The sequence below is a fragment of the Bubalus bubalis genome, chromosome 19 (assembly GCF_019923935.1).
Source record: "Bubalus bubalis isolate 160015118507 breed Murrah chromosome 19, NDDB_SH_1, whole genome shotgun sequence".
In the NCBI taxonomy this organism is placed as follows: Eukaryota; Metazoa; Chordata; class Mammalia; order Artiodactyla; family Bovidae; genus Bubalus; species Bubalus bubalis.
Window position 1 is genome coordinate 12,256,313 of NC_059175.1, and position 23,479 is coordinate 12,279,791.

The window sequence follows — 23,479 nt, forward strand, 5'->3', positions numbered from 1 at the left end:
TTTTTAGAAGTTAGATTTTCTTGAATGTATCTTTCTTCTAACTCACTTTTAATTTCATACCATAGACTGAAAAGGACATATTTTTAATACATTCCTTAAGAAGATCCACTGTAATGAATGATTTTATGATACATGATAAAAATAAGTAGGAAAAATCCCATCACCTATATTCTAACTTTAATGACCAATTGAGAGGAGGTACTCAGGATGAAAGGCTGTTTAAAAAGGAAAACAACCTGTTTTTCAAATAGCATTAATTCTCCCTTTGTTATAATAGAGCTGGCACTTTACAGGCAATTATCAGAAGGTAATGACTGGGAATACAGCCATCTCAGTGCCCAGCCTCAGTTCCTCTGTGGATACAACCATTGTGAAGCACAGGGACCGAAAACATGAGCCACACAAAGACAGTGGCCTTGGGCACCAGCGCCATGGTCGCTGTGTCAGAGGCTGACTCACCTTCCACATATTCCATGACCATGCACAAGTGGCGCCTGGTCTCAAAGGAGCAGTACATGCTGACAACGAAAGGGTTTTCTGCAAAAGTCAGGATATCCCGTTCCACAAAGGCCTGCTGGATCTGGTTTCGGAGGATGAGGTTCTGCTTATTAATCTTCTTCATGGCAAACCTCTGCCGGGATTCCTTATGCCGAACGAAATAGACTGCCCTGAAAAGGAGCACAAGGAGTTGGGGTTCAAAGGAAGAGGAGAGGTTTCTGGGTACAGTAAGCCATGTAGGTGGATGTGATCACCCACTTTTTTTAAGTTCACATGACAGCTGGGATTCAGCCCACATTAGCTATGCTGGCAACTATCAACATTCAATTTCAGGTCAAAGTCCTTTGGCTAGATTGATTTTTTTTTTATCCTTTCAATAAAGGTTACAGGTCACACATAAGACATCAAATTCATTTCACTGCTGAAGGATATGGACAGTCTCCAGAGTGAGCTATTTTCCAATAGCTAGCTGTTGTTTTCAGTTTTTTTCATAAATAAAATGAAATCCAATATATAAGTTAGAACAGGAAAACAACGAAAAAAGTACATACATATTCTGAGCTAAAGCCTTTCTAGCATTAGATATCTATTAGGCATTTTTTCACAACTGACTAAAGCAATAATTTTCTATATGATACACATGAGATCTACAAAAAGAGACCATAGATTATAGCTTCTTAATGTAGCTGACTTCCAACTCGAGAGTAATTTACTTCACATTAGCTTTCACAGGGCTTCTCAGGTGGTGCTAATGGTAAAGAACCCGCCTGCCAATGCAGGAGACAGAAGAGATGCCGGTTCAATCTCTGGGCTGGGAAGTCCCTTGGAGAAGGGCATGGCAACCCACTGCGGTATTCTTGCCTGGAGAATCCCATGGACAGAGGAGCCTGGCGGGCTACAGTCCATAGGGTTGCAAAGAATTGGACATGACTGAAGTGACTTAGCATACACACATAAATTTCTAGATAAATACGAAGTGTGTAATAGGTCATAGGGGGCTGCCCACCCTGCTACAAAGAGAAGCATATTCCTTCACTACAGACCTCGGCATGAGTTACACCCAGGCCTGTTTCAACAGGAAATGCATTTCTCAACTGAAAAAGGGGTCCAGAGTATATGGCATTTCTGGTGCATCTGACCCACAGGTGAGGTGCCCAGCAACTTTACCCTAAAATGAGCAGGCTGCATTGAATTTCTGCCAGAAGCCTCACCCAAATACTCTACAGAACCAGTTCTGTCCGGGAAAAGACAATGGACTCCTTGGAGCTTCAAATGATGTACAGAAAAGAAGTAATCAGGAGGAAGATCTTTCAAACCCCAGCTGGAAATAATGAGCAACAAGGAAAATGTCTTGGAGAGGCTTCTTTTCTCACAAGTTACTCCTCACTAATCTCATTATTGAGGGAGAACAGGTCTGAACTCACATGAGGCAATGTGCAAATACTTAATAATTTACCTAAAGAGCTATCATCATTACAAGTGTGTAATAGGTTATATGAGGCTGTCCTGAAACAAATGCAATGATAAACTAAGGAATAATTTACCTAAAGAGCTACTAGTCACAGTAAACTCTACCCAGTAGGATGCTTCCTAAACAAAGGGTTATCTGAGATTCATTTCCCACTGATGGTTTTCATTGTCCCTGAAAAAATGAACACAAAGGGGACCAGGACACCCTATGTGCCTGCTGAACCAAAATGTCAGAGTGATCCACTGATGTAAATCTTAAGTATATTCAATCTCAATTTAACCAACGTTCACATGTTCCTCTTAAACGCTCAACTAGGAATTCATCTTTCTATCAAATGTGTACATCTTTGTCTTTGTCTTCTCATTATATCCGTATTTTCCCTTGACTCACAAAATCACACAAGCTGTCTGAACCACATTCCACACAGCCAACTGGAGGAATAACCTGGTGTTCCTATTTCCACTGTACAATAGCCTGGCATAGGGGCTGGCCAGCTGGGTGCTCCCTGCTTTCCATGTGGGCTTGGTGTCCTCTTCAGGATGCCCAGACACTCGGGCTTCCACCAGCTGGGTTTATTCCTACACCTGTTCTCCTCACTAGGCTTGATACCATAACTGACTAATTTAAACAAATATTTAAACTGATGGAAAGCGAGTGTGAAAAAAGAAAACATCCTTGTTTATAAGAAAACTGAATGGAATACTTGGGAAAGTACTGATAAATGTGAGTAACTAAATTCCCATTGATTCAGTAAAGTGAAAAGATTCTAAATGTTAAGAAAATAATACAAATCTAGACACAGATTGATTTCAGTTTTTGCTTCACCTATAAAGAAGCTAAAGATGGGAAGCAAACAACATAATACAGTCAGCCCTACGTGTCCCTGTCTCCTGTGTATCCTTAGATTCAACCAACTGAGGACTGAAAACATTAAAAAAATTTCAGAACTCGATAAAGCAAAACTTGAATTTGCCACACTGACAACAATTTACAAAGCATTTACATTGTATTGGGCTTCCCTGGTGGCTCAGCTGGTAAAGAATCTGCCTGCAATGTGGGAGACTTGGGTTCGATCCCTGGCTTGGGAAGATCTCCTGGAGAAGGGAATAGCAACCCACTCCAGTATTCTGGCCTGGAGAATCCCATGGACTGTTCCATAGGGTTGCAAAGAGACATAACTGAGAGACTTTCACTACATTGTATTAGGTATTATAAGCAGTCTACAGGTGATTTAAACTATATGAGAGGATGCCATTTTATTTAAGAGACTTGAGCATCTGTGGATTTTAGTATCCAAGGGAGGTACTACCAAAGAATGACTATGTAACTATGGTTTATATTCGCTGTCTTATAAAGGTCTTACATCAAAAGGCTGGTCAATTTACATATATTTAAGTTAAATTAAAATGTTTAAAGTACATATCATTTTTTGGCGATTTCCTACTTTGACTAACTTTTTCATTAACCAACTTAACTCATTCTTTCTCAATCAAACGCTTTGACCAATTCCCCCCTTTTTCCGATTACTAATTGGATAGAGTAGAACAAAAGATTCAAAAACACTTGCGCTTCTCCTAATTAGAAGCTGATAGTAGAAGAGACATACTCAAAGGGAGCACAGACAAGAACTTGGCCTCGGCTTAGATATGAGACAAGCATTGGCAGATATTGTCATGAAGAGGGATTTCTGAAATACAAAATCTGCTTTTTAAAATTAGTCTCAGAACTGAAAATGTTAAAAAGAAAAAGCCAGTATCTTTATATAAGCACTTGCCTATTCTTGAGACTCAACTGGAGTACAGCTCAATTCCTCTCTTCTTTCAGTGTTTAACATTAAGTAGGTTTAGTGCTAGGATCTCCAGACATATGACATTGAGAATTTCACTTTTAGACTATCAGTAGGTTGCCATTTTTTTCCCTGTTACATCTTTCTTTTCTTTTTTGGCCATGCCACAAGGCATGTGGGATCTTAGTTCCCTGACCAGGGATTGAACTCATATCCTCTGCTATGGAAGCACAGAACTCTAACCACTGGACTGCCAGGGAATGCCCTAGGTCACCATTTTTATTTTCAACCAAGCACCACCATTTCTTACATAAATAACTGCAAAAAAATTCAGTATGTGTGAAGACAACAGGAAGTGAAGGAAAAAAGAATAGGATTGCATATGACTTTATGAGAGAACAAAAGAGAAAGAAGCCTCAGGCTCAATTTGACCAGCACTTACACTAGGTACGGTGTTAATAAAGGCCTTCAATCTTTGTCCTCAGATTTTCAGTTCGTAAAATTTGATTTGATTTTCTGCTTCCCCTTGCTATTTTATTTAAAACAATCAGGTAATCCTCAGGAATTAATTGAAATTAATTTCAGTTGAAATTAATCCTATAGGTAGCCTGAGATACCATTTCCTCAGGACAAACATATCTCGTTCAAGTTGCAAAAGTCAACTTAGACTTAATTAGAATCCCCTGCAGCTGGGTTTGTTTTGTTTATGTTCTTACATTTCGGTACTGCTTTGGGAATATTATTTCTAATGCTGAAATTTGTTCATTTAGTAGTAAGTGTTCTCTCACATACTCCTTTCCTCCCTTCCTGTAAGTCAGTGTTCAAAATCTACTCAAGTCAGCAGAGATAGAGAGGAGAGACAGAGAGGGAGGGAGAGGCTGAAAAAGAGAGAGAAATAGAGACAAACAGCAGTGGGACAGCAGACATCTAACACTGCGAGGCAGAGTTGCAAACTGCCCAAGTCTAGTTATAAAACTAGGCTGCACTGATTTGGCTCCCATTTCTCTGCTTTCTGTCCCCAAGGGTTGCTTTCTTTGAAAAGGCCTCTGTGTCTCTTTTCCTATACTGACCCCTCTGTGAAACAGGAAGAGGCAAGGATGGGAGGTGATGCGTTGGGAGGGGCAACCTGCTGAGCCAAGCATCACTCCACTCAAGCAGAACTGAGGTGGGGGGTGGGGGGGAGAAGCAGAATGGGAAGCAGGCAGGATCTAGAGCAGAATGAATCAGTCCTATGGGGAGTGTGAATGTCTCATGCATATACAATTACTCATGAATCTGAGAGCCTGATACACGAATCCCCGTGGGCAGAGCCTCACGTGGGAAGGAGAGTGCGTGTGTTGTCGAGACGCTGAGAGGAAAGGCTATCAAGAGGGCGCATCTGTCAGCTTGCACACCTGGTCTCTCAGGTAAATGACACTGTCCTTTGAGGGTGAAAAAAAGAAAGGGCAGCAAGGCAAGAAAGGAATGTGAAGTGGAGAAGAGCTGTGCCTCTCAGATCCAGTTTACTTACTTTAAAAAATTTTAGATTAGTTTTATTCTTTCACTCAAAATTGTTATCTAAAAATCCTGGTGGAGGGAATTTCCCGGCCGTCCAGTGAGTAAGACTTTATGCTCTTACTGCCAAGGGCCTGGGTTTGATTCCTGGTCAAGGAACTGGCTCTCACAAGCCTCATGGCCAAAAATATTTAAAAATAAATAAATAAAAACAAAATCTAGGTGGATGTACTCAATGGAAGAAGGACTTCTATACCCCAATTGAGATGACTAAAAGTTATAAACAAAACATAAAGGGAGGCAAGAACTCTGCTTGCAGTCAGTGTGTGACCAGGCCTGGAAGCCTCTTTCCCCACATCAAAGGGTCTTGTGAGAAGAGGACGTATACAGAGAGACTAGTCCAATGCCTGGCACACAGGAGGTGTTCACTTCCTACAAAGTGCTAAGCTTGGCTTGAAGGAAGTTTCAGCTTCCAGGCAGGGATCTGAAACCTACTAAACAGAGAAGGAAATTCAGGGCTTATCAAATTGGTAAAATGGCTTCATGCCATATGAAAGTGAAAGTGTTAGTCACTCAGTCTTGTCTGACTCTTTCTGACCGTAGCCTGCCAGGCTCCTCTGTCCATCGGATTCTCCAGGCAGGAATACTGGAATGGGTAGCCACTCTCTTCTCCAGGGGATCTTCCTGACCTAGGGATTGAACCCGGGTCTCCTGCATTGCAGGCAGATTCTTTACCATCTGAGCCACCAGGGAAGCCCCCTTCATGCCATGAACTGTCACTAAGTAGGGATGTTGAGAAAATCCTGACCTGTTACAGCTCTCTCTAAGGAAAGGGTTAGTTTCCAGCATAACCAGTTTTTGAAAGTCAAAGAACAGGTCACTGATGTGAGCAAGGATTCGGCTACAAGGATGCCCAAGAGAGCCTTGAAAGGCTTCAATTCATGGCCCACAAGGGATCCATCTGTTCAGCCAGTTCACAGAAGCCCACCATAGCATCCTGATCGGGTGGGCCAATGGGTGTGGCTTGATTTAAACTTTAAGTTCAAAATAATTAAATCTTAGAGGAAATCTGTTAGAAACATAGCGAGAGATTAACTTGGAGAAGAGTAAAAGAGAAAAAAAAAAGTTTTGGCTGATCAGCAGAGGCTCCCGCAGGCAGCTTGTAAGCCCATTAATGACTTGGCCTGCGTCCTGGGTGTTTACAGATTCACAGCTTGTTTAACTTCTTGTATATTCCCAACCATTCCCCAAAGTGTGATATACCTCATTTACTATACAGTGGTTTAATTGCACTACAAATGAGTTTACTCAACCAATTAGAACTCCATATACAGCTAAGATATTTGCTCAAATTTTATAAAAGTGCTTCACCAACAATCCTATGCCAGAATTTCACTTCCAATAAAATCAAGCAGTGCTCATACCCACAGATCCCTTAAATCAAAATTCAGTCTTCTTTCTCATCAAAGAAGAAATCCTTAGAGGATCCCCAGAACGAAAATGGACTAAAAGCCAACAATATATAAACAAAACCCACAAACAACCACATGCTAAAAACGATCTTCTCAGGCAGAAGAGTTTCAGTGAGGTCCTTGAAAAAAATAAAACATTGCAAAAAAACCCCAAAAACATCAGAAACCATTTATAAGCCACATCAGGAAATATGCCATTTGACATAATCCTGAAAACAAATCAGTGAAGCATAGAAAGGACTCACAAATATTTAAGTTATTCACTAAGTTAATGGTGTGGAAAATATTAGAGGTGAAAAAAAATTCTAAGAAGAAACATCCCTTGTGGCATAACAAAAATTGTTTCTATCTCATCTGCTCGTGTGTGTGATAAATGGCAATAAATGTCTACGGGATGGTTTATTGCCCTCCACCTACAGATGGAATTGGGATTCATACTTAATTAAACTAGAATTCTGGGCTGTCTACAGTGGATCAGGACACAGTTTGTGTATGAATTATCCTTCCAGATTATTAGTAACTCAAGAAGGATCTTGTCAGGACTGACCTCATGCCATGAGAAAGAAACTCTGTGTCTATAAAACTGAGTCAAGGAAGGGGCACCACTAATACGATCAGACTATAGCATACAGGCCAACTGAAAAAAAAATTCTGGTGTAACAGAAAGACAAAGAATTTTATTACTTTATATTTTCAATCAGCCTTCTTAAGTACTTCTCTTCCAATGCTGACTGCTGGTCAGGCAGGAAATATTGGCTAACTCGCAAGAAGAAATGCTATAAATGAATTTATATATATTCAAATATATATATATATATAAAAATATACAGCCAGATGTGTATATGTATCTATATATCTACACACAAACAGGCATATGAAAAAATGTTCCCTTTAGAAATTTTTGCTTTCTAAAGTCTTTCTCTCCAACCCTCTACAATAATTCCCACCCATGTCACTTGAAATATTTTCTGATAAAGTATCCAGTGAAAAATGATTTGGGCTTCACCTTACACCCATTAATGAAGGAGCAGTGATCTGAAAACTAAAGTCCACAACAGTATCTATTTGGCACAAGATCAATGTGAAGAATATATTTCTTAGGTGTGTTAAAACGCAATCGTTTTCTTAAATTACTCACCCATAGGCTCCATTGCTGATCAATTTAATCGTTTCAAAATCACTTTCCCGAGGTTTCCTTCGAAGTTTCAGGGAAGCATTAGAGCTCTTGGAGACAAAATATGGATGTTAAAAAAAAAACAGCACAGAATTTAAGAAAATGATTTTTGCAGCAAAATAACTAATATCTGAATTACATGCTCTCTTGTTTAATATGTTGAAGTGCAGTATTACAGCCAAAGGAACCTGGGGGACAACTTTAAAGATGAATCTTCCAGGGCAGCGCTGATAAACCGTTCCTCACGACAGTGGCTCAGTTTCACTGAAGTGAACCTCATTTCCGGGAGATAGAGGCACCAAGGTTTTGAATATTTCTGATTTTAATTTACCTCTGTAAAGTATTCAGGTGAACTTCATCCTAGTCTTTTAAAGTCTTTAAAGTCATCTTAAAGTTTTAAGATGTTAAGTCCAAAATGCCAAAGCTTAATTCTGCTTTTAGTCAATCCGAATAGAATGGGCGGGAGTGGCTCTATGCAGGCTAGTGGATCGTGTGACTTCTCTGCCCCTGACCCAGAGCATGTCTATTTCACTCCTATGGCAACCTTTCCTGTCTGGAGAAGGTAGCTGGCAATGACTGGGATGGCCAAGCAGAGCATGCCTGTCTTTCTTTACTCCCATTCACTGTAAGTCTTACGAGGGTTTAGATACCAAATTTCAAAAAGATAGCTCTTTTAAAAGTTCAGCTCAAAGAATAAAAGTGTTTTGTTTTTCTACAAAATTGTCTCACACTCCATGTGTTTTAGCACTGAGAGGGAGTTAAGAGTCATTTTGCTTCCTCTGCAGAGACCAGAATCCCCTCCTCATAATTTTGGAAGAACCTCCATGACTCTGAGGAATCCTCCCCCGCTCAGAGATGGCACCCGCTGACCTGCTGCCCACCATCCTTAGAAGACTTAGACTGACCTTCCCACCTTCCTCAACCCGGGGTTCTCTCACCGTCCTGGATGACTTCAGTATCTACACAGAGAGCTCACCAAACAACGCGGTCCGGGTCTACCTGGCTTCCTCATCTCAAACAGCTCCCTTCTCTACTTCTCCTTGGCCTCTGGCCACAGGACCTGGGTCTTCTCATCCCCTGCCAGCATTCTACCTCAGGAAACATAATCCAAGGCTGGGACCACTTACTTGTTCAGCCACCCCACTCTGACTGCTCTCCACAGCTCGGGCTGCAAAGACCCTGAACCAATCTCTTGTCTCATTAATGCTTCCTCACCTACTCCCGTGAATGACTCCTAAGCCACCTAGACCATCCACCAGAAACTCTCCCTCTGAGGGCTGGAAGATCCCACACCTTACTAATGACTGCCTGCTTGATGGCTCAAAGGGACTTCAGCTTTAGCACATTCAAAATTCTGGCAGTTATAATGAAACTGATTAAAAAGTTGCCTTTATTTAGCATTTACTACATGATGCTGTCCTAACCATTTCACACAGACTACCTCAGTTAATTTTTCATATATATTTTAGAGATGAGGAAACTGAGGTGTAGAGAGATTCCCACAGCTAGTGAGAAGTGAAGCCAGGCTTGAAATCTGGCAACCTGACTCCAGAGTCGGGGCTTTTCATCCCCCAGGCTACACAGCTGCCCCTCTCTCCTCCCCACCCCTGACACTTGGGGGTGGCCCATCCTGGTTCCTCTTCCTCTGTCACAAATAGGAAAGATGGCGTCAGCATGAGGCCCTCTCACCTGTGCCGCTGCAGCCTTTCAGATGGCTTCCCCAGGGCCCCCTGCCTGCTCCCTTCACCCCACCTACTTCCTGCACTGCGATCAGTGTGACTTTCTTCCCACTATAACTTTCAGGGTCATCTCCTTATCTACTCCTCCCCTCCCCACACCCCCATGCCACAACACACACACCTTTCCTCCACAGCACCACAGCTTCCCACTGTTCTTCGAAAGAAATGATTTGACACACATGAACAGCAAGGACATCTGTGTCCAGTTTTAAGCAGAGCTGGAGAGTCATAACATGAAGCTGAAGGCTACATGGTCACCGTCACTCTAAAGCCCTCAGAAGCACTCTCCTACCATGTGTCTCCTAATGTTTCCTTGGCCTGGAATGTTCCCTCTGTTCCTTCTCATCCTAGTAACTCCTCACATGTCAAGCATCCCTTCTTTAGGAGATCTTTCTGGACTGGCAAGGTGAAGGTAGATCTCTTTATGTTATGTTCCAGGAACACATGGCCCTTTTTTTCATCGATCTCCTTCAAGTTTCTCATTTTGATTTTTTGTGCATGATTTCCTTATATTATTTTGTTTTTCTTTGAAGAGAGGGGCTAAAGTTGTATACCTAGTGCCTCATCTATGGAAGCACAACAAATATGTGTTGAACAAATAAAGTAATTAACACAGCCAAAATCTCCAGATGCTCATAGACAGAAAAACCAACATCATGTTTCATCAAGAGAGATACTTACACTCACTGATTCATCTGTTTCTGGTGTTTCTGCTGTCCCACTATCATAGTTTCCCAGTTGAGCCATTTCTAAATTGAAAAAAAAAAAAAAAAAGCAAGATTTAAGAGAAATAGGACTATTGCAATTGGACAGGACAAAGACCCTAATGCTGGGAGGGATTGGGGGCAGGAGGAGAAGGGGACGACAGAGGATGAGATGGCTGGATGGCATCACTGACTCGATGGACATGAGTTTGGGTAAACTCTGGGAGTTGGTGGTTGGTGATGGACAGGGAGGCCTGGCGTGCTGCGATTCATGGGGTCGCAAAGAGTCGGACACGACTGAGCGACTGAACTGAACTGAACTATGCTATTAATAAAACTAAAGAAAAACTATTTTCTTCAATATTAAAAAAAAGAAAAATTTACTCTATACTCCAAGGGACACATGGGGAAACCTTAAATCCAAAACAGCAAGAACCAACAACTGATATTTTGAAACTGTTCATTACATGTCCTTTTCCCAAGAACCGCATTCCTTATGAACACTTAGACACAGTCCTACTCAGAAGTGGGCCTCTGCTCATGCTGGCAGGATTCACTAGCAGGTTGACACAATCACCACAGCGTGGAAGGGGTTTGGAGGGTTCAGTGACTCTGCCTGTAAACAGATACTCAAGAGAGGCAAGTTTCCTAGGCTCCGATGGGCATCAGAGATGTACTGACTATAGCTCAGAGATTGAGTCTCAAGTTGTGATGAGCCACCCTTTGCTCCGTTCCTTCACATGCACCAAGAGCAAGCATTCCTAGTACATAAGAATTTGCAATTTGTCAGAAAGGAAGCAACAGTAAGTGTTAAGAAGAGTTTGGAGTTGAAATGACTTGAGCTACCACCACTAAGAGCACTTAGTGAGTTTTTAACCTTGGGCTCTTTCTCTGTAGGATGGAAACAATACTGTTTATCTCAGTTTTTTATGAGTATGACAAGTGATATGCATGTAAAGCTCTTAGCATGTTAACTAACAAAAATTGAGTGCTTATTGAATGTTGATTGTTATTTATTACTATTAATTATATCATGTAAAGTAGTCAGTTCTGGGCTGGATGCCACATGCTTGACACCAGTCTAAAGTCTACCCTAGTGGTCTAGTTAAGAGACAAAGAATTTAATTGCTCAACCAATACTGGAATGCATCCCTGAGTTTATATAAGTAAATGAGAAAACCTAACTCATTTTATGGTTTGTTTTGATTTTTATACTTAAGAAGAAAAAAATGAAACACATTTTATTAAAAAAAAGAACATGAAAGAATTTTCTTCAAAACTTTGATAGGGAGTTATCTCTAAGTGGCAGGATCACAAATAATTTGAAATTTCTAATTTTAAAAAATCAAACAAGTGTAATAAGAAGTTATAATATTTAGTTACATATTTTTGTGTGTATCTAATATTATTTCTTATGCTCTCAGAATTTCATGTATTCACGTTCTTATAAATATAATCATCCTTTTCTTGGGAGAGATTACACATAAAAGATATGAAGCAAAGCAACACTAGAGTGTTGCCTTTAGAGAAAAATTAACTCCAGAAATTAAAATAACTGGAGATTGACACTATACCAGGTTACTTATAGAGGAAATCCAGGAATTAAAAATGAGCTCAGTGAAAACTGTGTGCTTTCTTCGTGTCACTCAAATGAGTCAACATCCTATGTGGCTAGCACTGTGAATTTATGGACTAGGAGTTAAATTATAATGTATTCAGTTGGAGGGGCTCAAAGTATGCATTTGTGTGTCATGTCTGACTGTCTGCAATCCTACGAACTGTACACCGCCAGGCTCCTCTATCCGTGGAATTCTCCAGGCAAGAATACTGGAGTGAATAGCCAGTCCCTTCTCCAGGGGATCTTCCCAACTCAGGGATCGAAACTGGGTCTCCCGCACTGCAGGCAGATTCTTTACCGTCTGAGTCACCAGGGAAGCCCCAAAACAGCAACAGCAGCTTATTAAGCATTATTGTACATCTTGGGTGCAGAGGTGAACTCATATAACCCTAAAACAACCGTATGAAGAGGCGCCATTATTCAGGTTTTCGGGAAAGCGCTGAGGCACGAGGACGCCCATCACAGTGTGATCAGGGTGACCCACCTACAGTGCTGACACTCTGGGCAGTCCCACGCCAGACCCGCACTCCTGACCCTCAAAGGCCAAGCTTCGGGTCTGCCAGTGTCCAGGATGACAAGAAGGCAAACTTATGTGGATCAGAGTTTGCAATAATCATGTTTTAAGTGCTATGGCAAACAGATTAAAAATTATCCTTGGATCTGAATCCAGAAAATTACAAAGTTAAAAACACAACTCCTAGTGATAAATTTGTATAACTAAACATGAAACTTGTCAAAAATCAGTGTTAAACATTTTTTTAAGACTATAAACGTATATAAATGGCCTCAGATTATTCCCCTACCAAAGGTTCAGTCTACAGCGATATTTCCTGCCAGGTAAGAAAACTGTGAAGAGCTCACTCGGTCTACAATTCAAGGGCTGACACAACCGTAACTCTACCAGCGTGAAGACTCACTATAATACACTTTGACAGCCTCCCCCACTCCAATTATTTTCATAAAAAAACAAATTAAAAGATGGTTCTGTTTTAAATAGAGTTGCTGCTAAATAACTATTATCTGGGAAATACATATTATTTGTAAGCAGTGGGTAGTAATGGAATGGAACCAAGAGTCAGCTTTTGAAGCAGGAAGCTAAGGCATCATTTTGTAATGCCTGAAGAGATTTTTAAAACTCATCTAAATACCATTAAACATCTGCCCTTTTTATTTCATTGATTTAAACCATTTCTGAAGACTCATGATTCAAAAAGGTAAAGATGGTAATTTAAAAGCCGTGGGGAAAAATCTCTCCCCAGGGAACTTTTCAGAAAAGCAGCCACCAGTCTCCGATAAGTGATGAATCTGTTGTGGTATTGCTTTCAGTACAGTATAAATTTATCTGGCATTATCTCCCCGTAATGCATGCATCATTTCACTGGAAGCAAAGATTCGATGGCCATAAGAGCAGACAAAGCGGGGGAAATAGGAGAGCAGGCAGAGAGCAGCAGGTTCCCAGGCTGTAGATGGGAACATGTCTGTGCCAACAGTTAGCATCATCACAAACAATTTAGCAAGATAAACACTGTTTGCAAAATCAATTTAATGAACCAGGAAGACAATTTTGAATAAAAGAGTCTATGATTGTTTTTGAGTCTTTTCAGGCAGTATATAACCTAAGTGTTTTAAATGACAATCCCAAACAATAATGAACAGGAAAAGGTGGTGACGGGTGGTTTGCCAGTATCAGATTTGGAAAAAAAAAAAAAACAACAACCCACTAACAGGGTGCTTCCCCTTCTCTGTATTTAATAGCAGTAGACTTTCTTTTTTTTAATCAAGCAGAAATCCTTGCTTAAGTTCTAAAAAGCCTTCTCTCTCCAACTGGCTCCCCAGTATATATATAATAATATATATATTACTGTTTTTCATACTTTTCTGAAACAAGTAAGTAAAAATAGATTTATGAACATTGCACCTTACTTAAAGTTAATCACCAGTGATTAGTTACCTTACTCTTCACAGTGAAATGTCACTTTTAAATTAAATGTAATTAATTTCTTTATCAACATTTAAAAAATGTGCACCCCTGAGAAGAATCAAGTAGTGCTTTGCAGGAGAAAAAACACCCAGAGAAGATGGAAATCTAACCCTTCCTGGAAATAAGTTTCAGGCTGAGAAGCCTTCAGGATTTCAAGGTCTCTTCCCCACTTTAAGTAAACCCAAAATTCGATTTAGAGCTCTTTCCTTTGGATCACAACTGGCCCCCAGATTTGGCCTTTTCACCAGAAAGAGCCAAAACATGAAGAAAAAGGAAAGATTTGCCACTAAGTTCTTCAATGAGGCCATGATGCATAAGCAGGTAAAAGGTCAACCCAACCAGGTACAACTCACCTTCCAGAGGATCTTTATTGAGGCCAAGCTGGCTAATGATGTACCTGGGAATGTCAGTTTTAATACCCTGTCCTTCTTTGGCATGGCCTTCTGCTGCTTCCAATAGGTAGTAAAATTCTTCAGGATCAAATTCCTAACAGAAGACAAACACAGATGTATACTTCTTTGAGCCAAAATTGTCTAATGTTTTATTACATAAACCCCATTCACAGTGAAATTGCTGGATACATATGGTTGTAAGTTATTTATACTGAAAGAAGGCAAAAGGATTACTTCATTTAAAAATCATATAATTTTCAGGTTATATTCAAAGACTAATCATATTCTAAGACATTTAAATACTTGGTAACCTAAAGATAATTTCCATTTCCAATTTCATTGTAATGTGACTTTGAAGGTACCAGGCTCCACTTAAGCTATCTATCCTACTAAAAATGAACAGGTCTGAATTTTTAATTGTGCCATTTTAGAAAAGCTTTAAAAATCCATGAATCTCCTCCAAAGAGATTCAGTTTCTCTCGCTGCACAAAGAACCTAAGAAGAAGCAATATGAGAATGCATTTTTCTGAAAAGTTTTGAAGGAAACTCCTTTAGTTTACAGGTGTCCAAAAATATTAGAAAGAAAAATCTCAAAATTACCACTTCTATCATGGAACTCTAAAATTATGCTATTAATATTCATATGATATGAACATTAAGAAAGAAAATTACAAAACTTGTACTTCTAGTTACCTCTGTGTAAAAATTTGGTAATATTTTCTTAAGTAGTTTACTTTTGGCTGGCTGCTGCTTCTAAATGAAAAAGCACGCTACAAATGGAGTAAAGCCAAACAAAGTCCATACTCAGTACCCTTTGCTGCTGCTGCTGCTGCTAAGTTGCTTCAGTTGTGTCTGACTCTGTGCGACCCCATAGACGGCAGCCCACGAGGCTCCCCCGTCCCTGGGATTCTCCAGGCAAGAACAATGGAGTGGGTTGCCATTTCCTTCTCCAATGCATGAAAATGAAAAGTGAAAGTGAAGTCGCTCAGTCGTGTCCGACCCTCAGCGACCCCATGGACTGCAGCCCACCAGGCTCCTTTGTCCATGGGATTTTCTAGGCAAAAGTACTGGAGTGGGGTGCCATTGCCTTCTCCGTCAGTACCCTTTACAGAAACCTAAAACCAGAGGCAAGGCAAGATTGGAACTACAGGCCTAAGATGAATGGCTGGGAGAAATAGTCCCTAAAATTCTCAAACTCCAGTTTCATCTGAGCTTTAAACAGCTCAAAAAGCAGCTCACTTGTTTCTATCTTTGATAAGCTACATGGACCTTTACTGCTTCTCTTCTGATTAAGATTGATTCCTGTAAAAAAGTCATTTCCTCTTTAAACCAACATCTCTCTTCGCATGTCTGCTGCTGTCCAGAGAAGCAGATTTCAATGCTAAATGGTATTTCCCCCAAAACTGAACAACTGCAGGAAGTACAAGCCTGTGGTGCATAATTCAAAAGGTACAACACAAAGAGCAGGGAAAAAAACAATCTTCCTTCTGCCGGTATCTGGCAGTCACATGGCTCTCCCCCCAGAGGCATCCGGAGTATTTTGCTTTCCCTTTATTCTTCCAGAGACACTCCAATGCTGAGTGGTGCTTTTGAGTCTAGGAGTCTAAGAGTCCTTGCATTGATGGAAAGACTTCCTCCACCATACGCCTACCTTTCTCCTCTAGACTTAGCCTCTACCACATCTCACTATGCGGTGGTATAAGTTTATGAGGCTGTGAACATTTCACTGGTATAAAAAAACCACAAATCTTAATTACAATAAGAATAAAACCAAAATAATATCACCCAGTATGTATATGTGTGTACATGTAAAATTCTGAAAAGCTGTATTGTACGCAGTGTTATCAATACTCCAATGGCTTGTGAACTTAAAAGTGAGTTTTGATAGTACTTGAAGCCCCATTAAACTATTCTTTTATTTGAACCCTCATCTTTGTTCACAGTGTTGACTGACATTTCAATAAAACAACATAAAATAAAGATTTTCAAACAGGAAAATAGTCACTGACTAAAGAAAGTATAATTGATAAAACAAACTAATTGTGGAAAGTCTCATTCCTTGAGATCTGGATAAGGCCCTACTGTATTCTCCAAATGGGCTGCTGCTAAGCCCTTATTTCAAATATGCAACACTTCAAAAGTAAGAGCTATAACCACAGGTTACCATTTATCCTAGCTCTGATTTCCCTTTCTCTGCGTTTTGGCATCTCCAGAAAAGTGAGGCACAGTGAATGTCTTGAATGAGCCCGAAATTATGCTGAGATAAAGTCAAGTGCATTATTTCATGATCAGTTTTTTAGGTTTGACCAGAATGTGATAACGACCATCTCTTAATGCAACACAAGTCCTAGAATTTTACTGAAAACCAGGGAAGGAAAGCACAGATGCTGTCATCAACATTCATGAGTTGCTGTTCCTCTTGACCCTTTCTTGGGCTTCTCTGGTGGCTTAGACTGTAAAGAGTATGCCTGCCATGTGGGAGACGTGGGTTTGATCCCTGGGTTTGGAAGATCCCCTGGAGAAGGAAGTGGCAACCCACTCCAGTATTCTTGCCTGTAAAATCCATGGAAGGAGGAGCCTGGCAGGCTACAGTCCATGGGGTCTCAAAGAGTCAGATACGACTGAGTGACTTCACTTTCTCTTTCTTGACTCTTTCCATTTAGCTCTGTCTCTGAAGCCAAATACAACTGGAGCTTTTGGGTGGTCCCTGCTTTCCCACAGTTAAAAATAAATAACAAAGTCACCTCGAGGGACAACTCACCAGGCACTCTAATAAGCGAGCAGGGCGGGCAATAACAATCAGGATCTTTCGAACTAGTTGTTTAATAAATGCCAGCTCTCCACTTTCGGAACGATTGTGAGCCTATGAGGAAGCAATGAAAAGAATGATGAGAGAGTTGCTCCATTAAATGGGAAAGAAAATCAGCAAAGCGTGCTAATTAGATAACTGAAAATATTCAAAAACTAAGTGACTTAGAAAATACTTCTAAAAGATTGATAAGCAGACATTATCTCTACATAAACGGACACTACTAAACATCTAGATCTACAAAATGGCTCCATTAGCTACATTTTAATTGCAAAGCGTTGATTTATTCTCTGCGTTAAAAATCAAACATTAGGGCTCTTAATGTGAGCCATGAATGAAGGAGACATTAAAGGTTTATGACACATCAAGTACATGATACAAGCAGAGTGGATAGTTGATGAGGAACCTTGATTTTCCAGATATAACCGGAGAAGCTGTATGCTGCTTACGTCAAATGTTAGGTGAATAATTAAATCAAAGGCAACTTTCCAAAATGTAGGTAGAGAAACTATATACAAGCAAAAACAAAACAGTTAACATTTAAAAGAAAAAACAGAGAAAATGACCACTGGGGAATGATTATAAAATAAAATGTGTTTAAAGACAACCAACTGGCAACTATAACTATAGATCCTGATGATGCTCTTTATGTTACACGTATATCTACTCCTCTGCCCAAGAGAAAAATTTCTCTAAAAGTCAACAGTTAATCTCTTATATGGTGCATTCAGATGATTTTTTGAAACCCTAAGATTTTTTCTAATTGCCATGAAACGGCTTTCCAAGTCTATCATATAGAAACAAAATTAAGTGGGGTATTTCAATGCAAATAGCTTCGGCTATGGATTCAAGCCTTCACAGAGAACGCCTAAGAAGGAATGAACCACAGAACTTAACTGCTAATTATAATAATATCCTGATACAGAACTGAGAAATTAAGGAAAAAATATCTCACAGAGGTAAATACATTTTTATTGTAATTTATAGTACAATTGGTCTATGACACATTGGAAACTGACAATAAAACCCCTGAGTACAGTGTTCACACAAAGATAGTCTGAGAAAAACTGCCTCTGTGGGCTACAAAAGGTTGAAATGTGAGAAATGGGGACAGAGCACAGAACTCTGTTGGGAGGTTTAGATGGGAAAGGGAAGAAAAATAGTGGCTGCTTGTCAGAGAGGACTGTCTCATCTTGCCACAACTAAATTCAGTATGAGCAAGGACAGATGGATTCCTAGAAAACTAGGATGCCAATATTTTCATTCAGTTCCATGCAATTATTTACATAATCATCCTTAGAGAAAACCACCTACGGTTTTATTTACATGGGCATAATGTATGCCGATGGGATACAAAAATACAATATATCCAAATATACAGGCGAAACAGGTTTTACTTGCAGGCTGGGGATGATCAATTTCAATCAGGACGGCAATATTATGCACTAATTCCATCCCACCATGCACACTCCCTTCCTGTCTTGGGTGTTATCATGAGCTAGACATGCAAGTGTTAGGCCTGGAAGGGGCCTGTGTTTATCTGTCATTTTAGAAATTTAATATTTTGTTAGAAGAAATATTGACACCAATGAAAATGTAAGTTGCCATTTACTACCCTATACCACATGCAGGTTAATTAATAGGACATATGGCCTGAAAGAAGCCAGCAATTTTCCATTTAGCTTTTCCAGATATTAGAACTAGAGAGCATCATCAAATAATGCACATACATTCAGGCAATTTATAACTTTATGGTTAAAGAGGGGGGAAAAAATCACTGCTTCAGAATCCTTCACAATCCACTTCTCCAACAGCCATAGATTGCTGGGTCCCAAGGTTCCTGTAAACGTTATTACATTAACTTTCTATTACTCTAAATGTTGACTGGAATCAATTTATAGCAAGTAGCAATCAATTTTTTTCTTCTTCTTTGCTTCTCTGTAACATGAACTCCATCTCATGGTTGAAACTTGTCAGGCAGATGCACTCATAAAATTTGTCTTTTTTCTGGGTAAAAGCAAAACAAATCAAAAAACTTTATAAGGTCCATACCTCCTGTAGTAACTTATCTAATTTGTGCTGTAATTCAAGGAAGTATCGTGAGGTGATGAGACCCTGGTGGGATTTATCCAAACAATCTCGAGCCAGTTCGATAATCTGATGGTGAGTGAAGCTGAGCACTCCATCTGCAAGGGGGAGAACGTGGTCTGGAGAGTAGCTGGTGATGATCTCCTTTAGGCGCTCTTCCATCTGAGCTGTAGCCTGCTCCCAGAAGACATGCACACACAGACATAATAGGAGGAAACACAAATAGGTAAACAGCACAATCACCACATTTATCTAGGATTTTTGGAGACCTCTACAAGTTATCAAATAGAATTCTAGAAATTAAATTTAAAAGAAGCCTCACTTCTGTGTGATACTATAAAATGCCACATACATATATGTCATTACACATGTGTCAAAACCCACAGAATATACAATGCAGGAGTGAACCCTAATGTAAACTATGGACTTTGGGTGATTACAATGCGTCAGTATTGGTTTGTCTGTGATAACAAATGGACCACTCTGGGACCAGGGGTGTGTGTAGGGGGTTGTTGATAAGAGAGGGTTGTGTATGTATGGGGTCAGGGAGCATTTGGGAACTCTCCGTACTTTTTGTTCAACTTTGCCATGAATCTAAAACTGCCTTAAAAATATAAAGTCTATTTGAAAAAAAAAAGAAAAAGAAGAGGAAGAATAAGCCTCACCAAGTGGAAAAAGAAGTATATATGAGAAACTCAATCTCCCAGGGTGATAATTACTTATTTTCTATGCCTTATCAAACGTAAAATGGTCCATGTAAGCTTCTCCAAATAACTCAGTATCTGTGAATTGCTGTGCTGTTATTTCAGATCTTGGGCTCTTTCAGATAGTTTGCTGAAAATATCAAATACTTACAGCTCTGTTTTTACCTATTCAAAAATCAGAACTGAAGTTAGAGTTCCATAGGACGGGCCAACAGTTTGCTCTCTTGGCTGTATTTTAATGTACCAGGAACAAGCATCTCATACCATCAATATCCTTTCCTCAAAAAGCTACATCTTGGGCACAAAGGTCAAAGGGATTCCCTTGACAACATAAGTCTAAAATTTCCTTCTCAGTTTTTATTTCATTCTCTGGGATCCCCGATTGCCTAATCAATATTCCTTGCTTGCATTTATTGTATATCCTGGGAGATTCCCTCTGTCTCCTGTTCCTTTCTAAAACCCTAACCAGTATTAACTGGTAAAGTCAGGATCTGTTTCCCTGGTGAACAAGTGACATGTGATAAATGGCTGAAATGACCGTAATCAATGACATCAATGTTGGGTTCATTACAAATAATAAGTACTCTACTCCTGATTTATGAAGCCGAGGATTTCCTTTTGCTCTCTTGCCTAGGGTTACAAAGGTGATAAGGGGAGGAACGGGGACAGAATGGAGCGACTGTTTCTCCCAAATGTGCAGAAACATGCTGGTGGAAAAGCCATGGAGACTAGGTGATGGGGACTGGCAGACAGCAGCTCTTTGCAGCCGGGGCAACTGGCATCAACCCGTCTCCAAAGGCTCTCTGGTTCAGTCCAAGTTCTACTGGCCCTTCTAAGGGGGAACACTGCAACTGGACTCTCCTTCTGAAGAAAGAGGAATAGACTTATAATTGCTGAAGAGATTGGAAGCCACAGAAAAGAAAAATTAGGTGAAAAAAGTCAAAGACTTTTGTGACATAGACCAATCTACAGGCTTCTGAGGAAGCAGAACAGTCTCTGCTGGACCAAACGGCAGCAGGCCCAGAATGGGCAGAAGGAGCCCCAGGGGGAGCCCCAGAGTCTAGCGGCCTTTCAAAGCAGACGCGCATGGAGCATCTCAGCAGCAACCCCACCTCCAACTCATCACAGTGGGCAGGTGAACCAATGGGATTTCCTCTACAGCCATTTCAGTCCACAGACTGTGTGGCTAATCCTCAGCAAAAATGCTTAGTGATTTTACCTTTCTAAAGAAGGTTACAGTGCTATTTTATGCGAGTCATGACTGGACCACACCATTACTTCCCTCAACAAAACCATCTTACAGATATTAAACCTTTGCCGCCTGTTCATTTAGATGCTAGACATCTTCAATTCAATTCATTACCTTTGGGAACCTTTCTTTGTAGACATGGTTCATCATAATTATTTCATGGTCACAGCAGGCGGGAGAACGTCCAGGGCTGCAAGCAAAGCAAATTACCCTTTTAAACTTGCCACAGCATGAAATGAAAATAAGTTTTTTATTTATAAACAATGGGTTGCAACAAAAGTACTATGCAGCCTTTGTAAGAAAAGTATATTAGGTAATAAACTACAAAATCAGTCATTAGCACACACACACACACACACACATACTCACAAACACAGAGAAACCCTGAATACCATTCAAAAAGAAAGCTCCAGAAGTAGAATGCTGAAAATTAACTATAGGTGCAATATAAAAGTTCATAAAACATTCTTAAACTGCAATTACATTTTGTATGTAGCGTGTACTTGTGTGGTTCCAGAAACCAATGAATGAACTGGGATATAAAAGAGTACAAACAGCAATGTCCAGGGCACGCTGCACTGTCTAATTTCACACTGTTATCATACACCTGCGCTCTGCCACGTACCACTGAAGAGATTTAAGATTTTCCACAGCACAGGTGTCACGACCGAAATCCATTTTCTAGGCGGGGTTGGGATGCTGAGGCAGGCACCGTGTGCAGTATCAAACAGAGGCACCCAACTCTGGTTTTCTTTTTATTTCAATACTAGGCTCCTGCTCCTTCCTAGTGGCAACACGGCTGGGCAACTGCAGTGTGACCTTATGTATTCCTGAGAAGATATAGCTGCTTGCACTAGCTATCCTGTGAACTCCTTTCATAATACCAAAAATGGCACCCATGTGGTAAAATACAATGGCTCTAAATGAATTCATAACATTTTATTCCATATCTCAAAATAATCTAACATGATTACACCATTTGGCTATGTTTACTATACAGCACTAAGCAGGTATGCAGGGGAAGAAAAAAAAAAAAACCCTTCTCCGCAAACTCTGATGTTCAACTGAACACCTGAGAAACTAAGTTTCATAATAAACTCTCCTATCAAAGCAGGCCAGTTCTATACACCATGGAGATCTCATATTCTGGAGGACTCAGAGATGGACTACCCTGCTCCCCTGCAGAGAAGGACCTGTTGTCCCAGCTGCTGGGGCTGTAGAAGCCTTCAGCTGTCAGTCTCCTTGGACATGGCCTCAGACGCAGAATCCCCTCAGGCTTCCCCAGTGGCTCCACGGTAAAGAATCCACCTGCAAGGCAGGAGCCACAGCAGACAGGCTTGATCCCTGGGTCGGCAAGGTCCCCAGAAGAAGGCAATGGCTACCCACCCAGTATTCTGACCTGGAGAGTTCCATGGACAGAGGAGCCTAGTGGGCTATATAGTCCATGGGGCTGCAAAGAATCAGACACCACTGAAGCAACTTGGCATGCATGCAGAGCCCCCTCACCCAAGGCCAAGTCCTTCCCAGGGTACTACATCCCAGGACTGAGTGGAGATAGAAAGGAAGGGTCATTTGGTCCAGAGGGACAGCTCTGATGGGTCATGTCATCCTCAGAACTCCCTATGGAGTTGGTTGTGGCTGTTAGGCCTGCACTGTGGCTGGACTTCTCTTCTGCTCAATCCCACTACCCACTCCTTCCCCCGACAGGTGTAATTCCCAAGCACTCCTTAATAAATATTTTTGTCTCTCTGTTAGAGTCACTCCAGAGGGACGAAACCGTGACGTCTATTATTTTCTGAGATAAGGCCAAAATAAAACCAGCCCTATTCAATGTCAAATGGACTACATTTGGCATTGACAAAATACAAGGGACACAAACTCCTAACGACTAGCTCATAATCCTAGAGAAAGTAAGACTTGTGATGAGAAGGCAAAATCCCAGGCCTGGGTGGATTTTCGTAAAAAGGAATCTGAATTCCAAATGTGAACCTGACCACGCTGCCCTTCCTTTTTAGCCAAGCTTCCCTGTAAAATATTAATTGATGTAGCACCATAATTAGGTGGTCTTGAAATTCCCAGTGGCTAGAAGTTTCTCAGGCGGTCCTTGTAGTGCTCTATGGTTTCTGTTACCACAGCAATTAGTAACTTGTTACGAATTTAAAAGAAAAATAGTAAGAGGCAGTTTACTATATCACCATAGATGCAAAAAAAAAAAAATCACACTACATTTATAGTAATTCATAAACCAATGAACACATATATGAGTTAGAGGACCAAAAGTCTTTCCCTGAAATGGTTGA

General features: G+C 40.5%; 1 protein-coding gene across 23 annotated transcripts in view; it reads right to left on the minus strand.

Annotated features, from left to right (window-relative positions):
- The window catches only part of MAST4 (microtubule associated serine/threonine kinase family member 4), a 614,032-nt gene that overhangs the window by 44,848 nt on the left and 545,705 nt on the right, over window positions 1-23,479 (minus strand). For all 23 annotated transcript variants that reach the window (XM_044932666.2, XM_044932672.2, XM_044932663.2 and 20 more), the window contains 7 exons: window positions 21,294-21,369; window positions 19,191-19,400; window positions 17,091-17,192; window positions 14,291-14,423; window positions 10,316-10,383; window positions 7,860-7,945; window positions 460-668 (listed from right to left, as the gene is read on the minus strand). In XM_044932666.2, coding sequence (XP_044788601.1) covers window positions 460-668; window positions 7,860-7,945; window positions 10,316-10,383; window positions 14,291-14,423; window positions 17,091-17,192; window positions 19,191-19,400; window positions 21,294-21,369 — 884 coding nt within the window. The remainder of the gene's footprint in view (window positions 1-459; window positions 669-7,859; window positions 7,946-10,315; window positions 10,384-14,290; window positions 14,424-17,090; window positions 17,193-19,190; window positions 19,401-21,293; window positions 21,370-23,479) is intronic.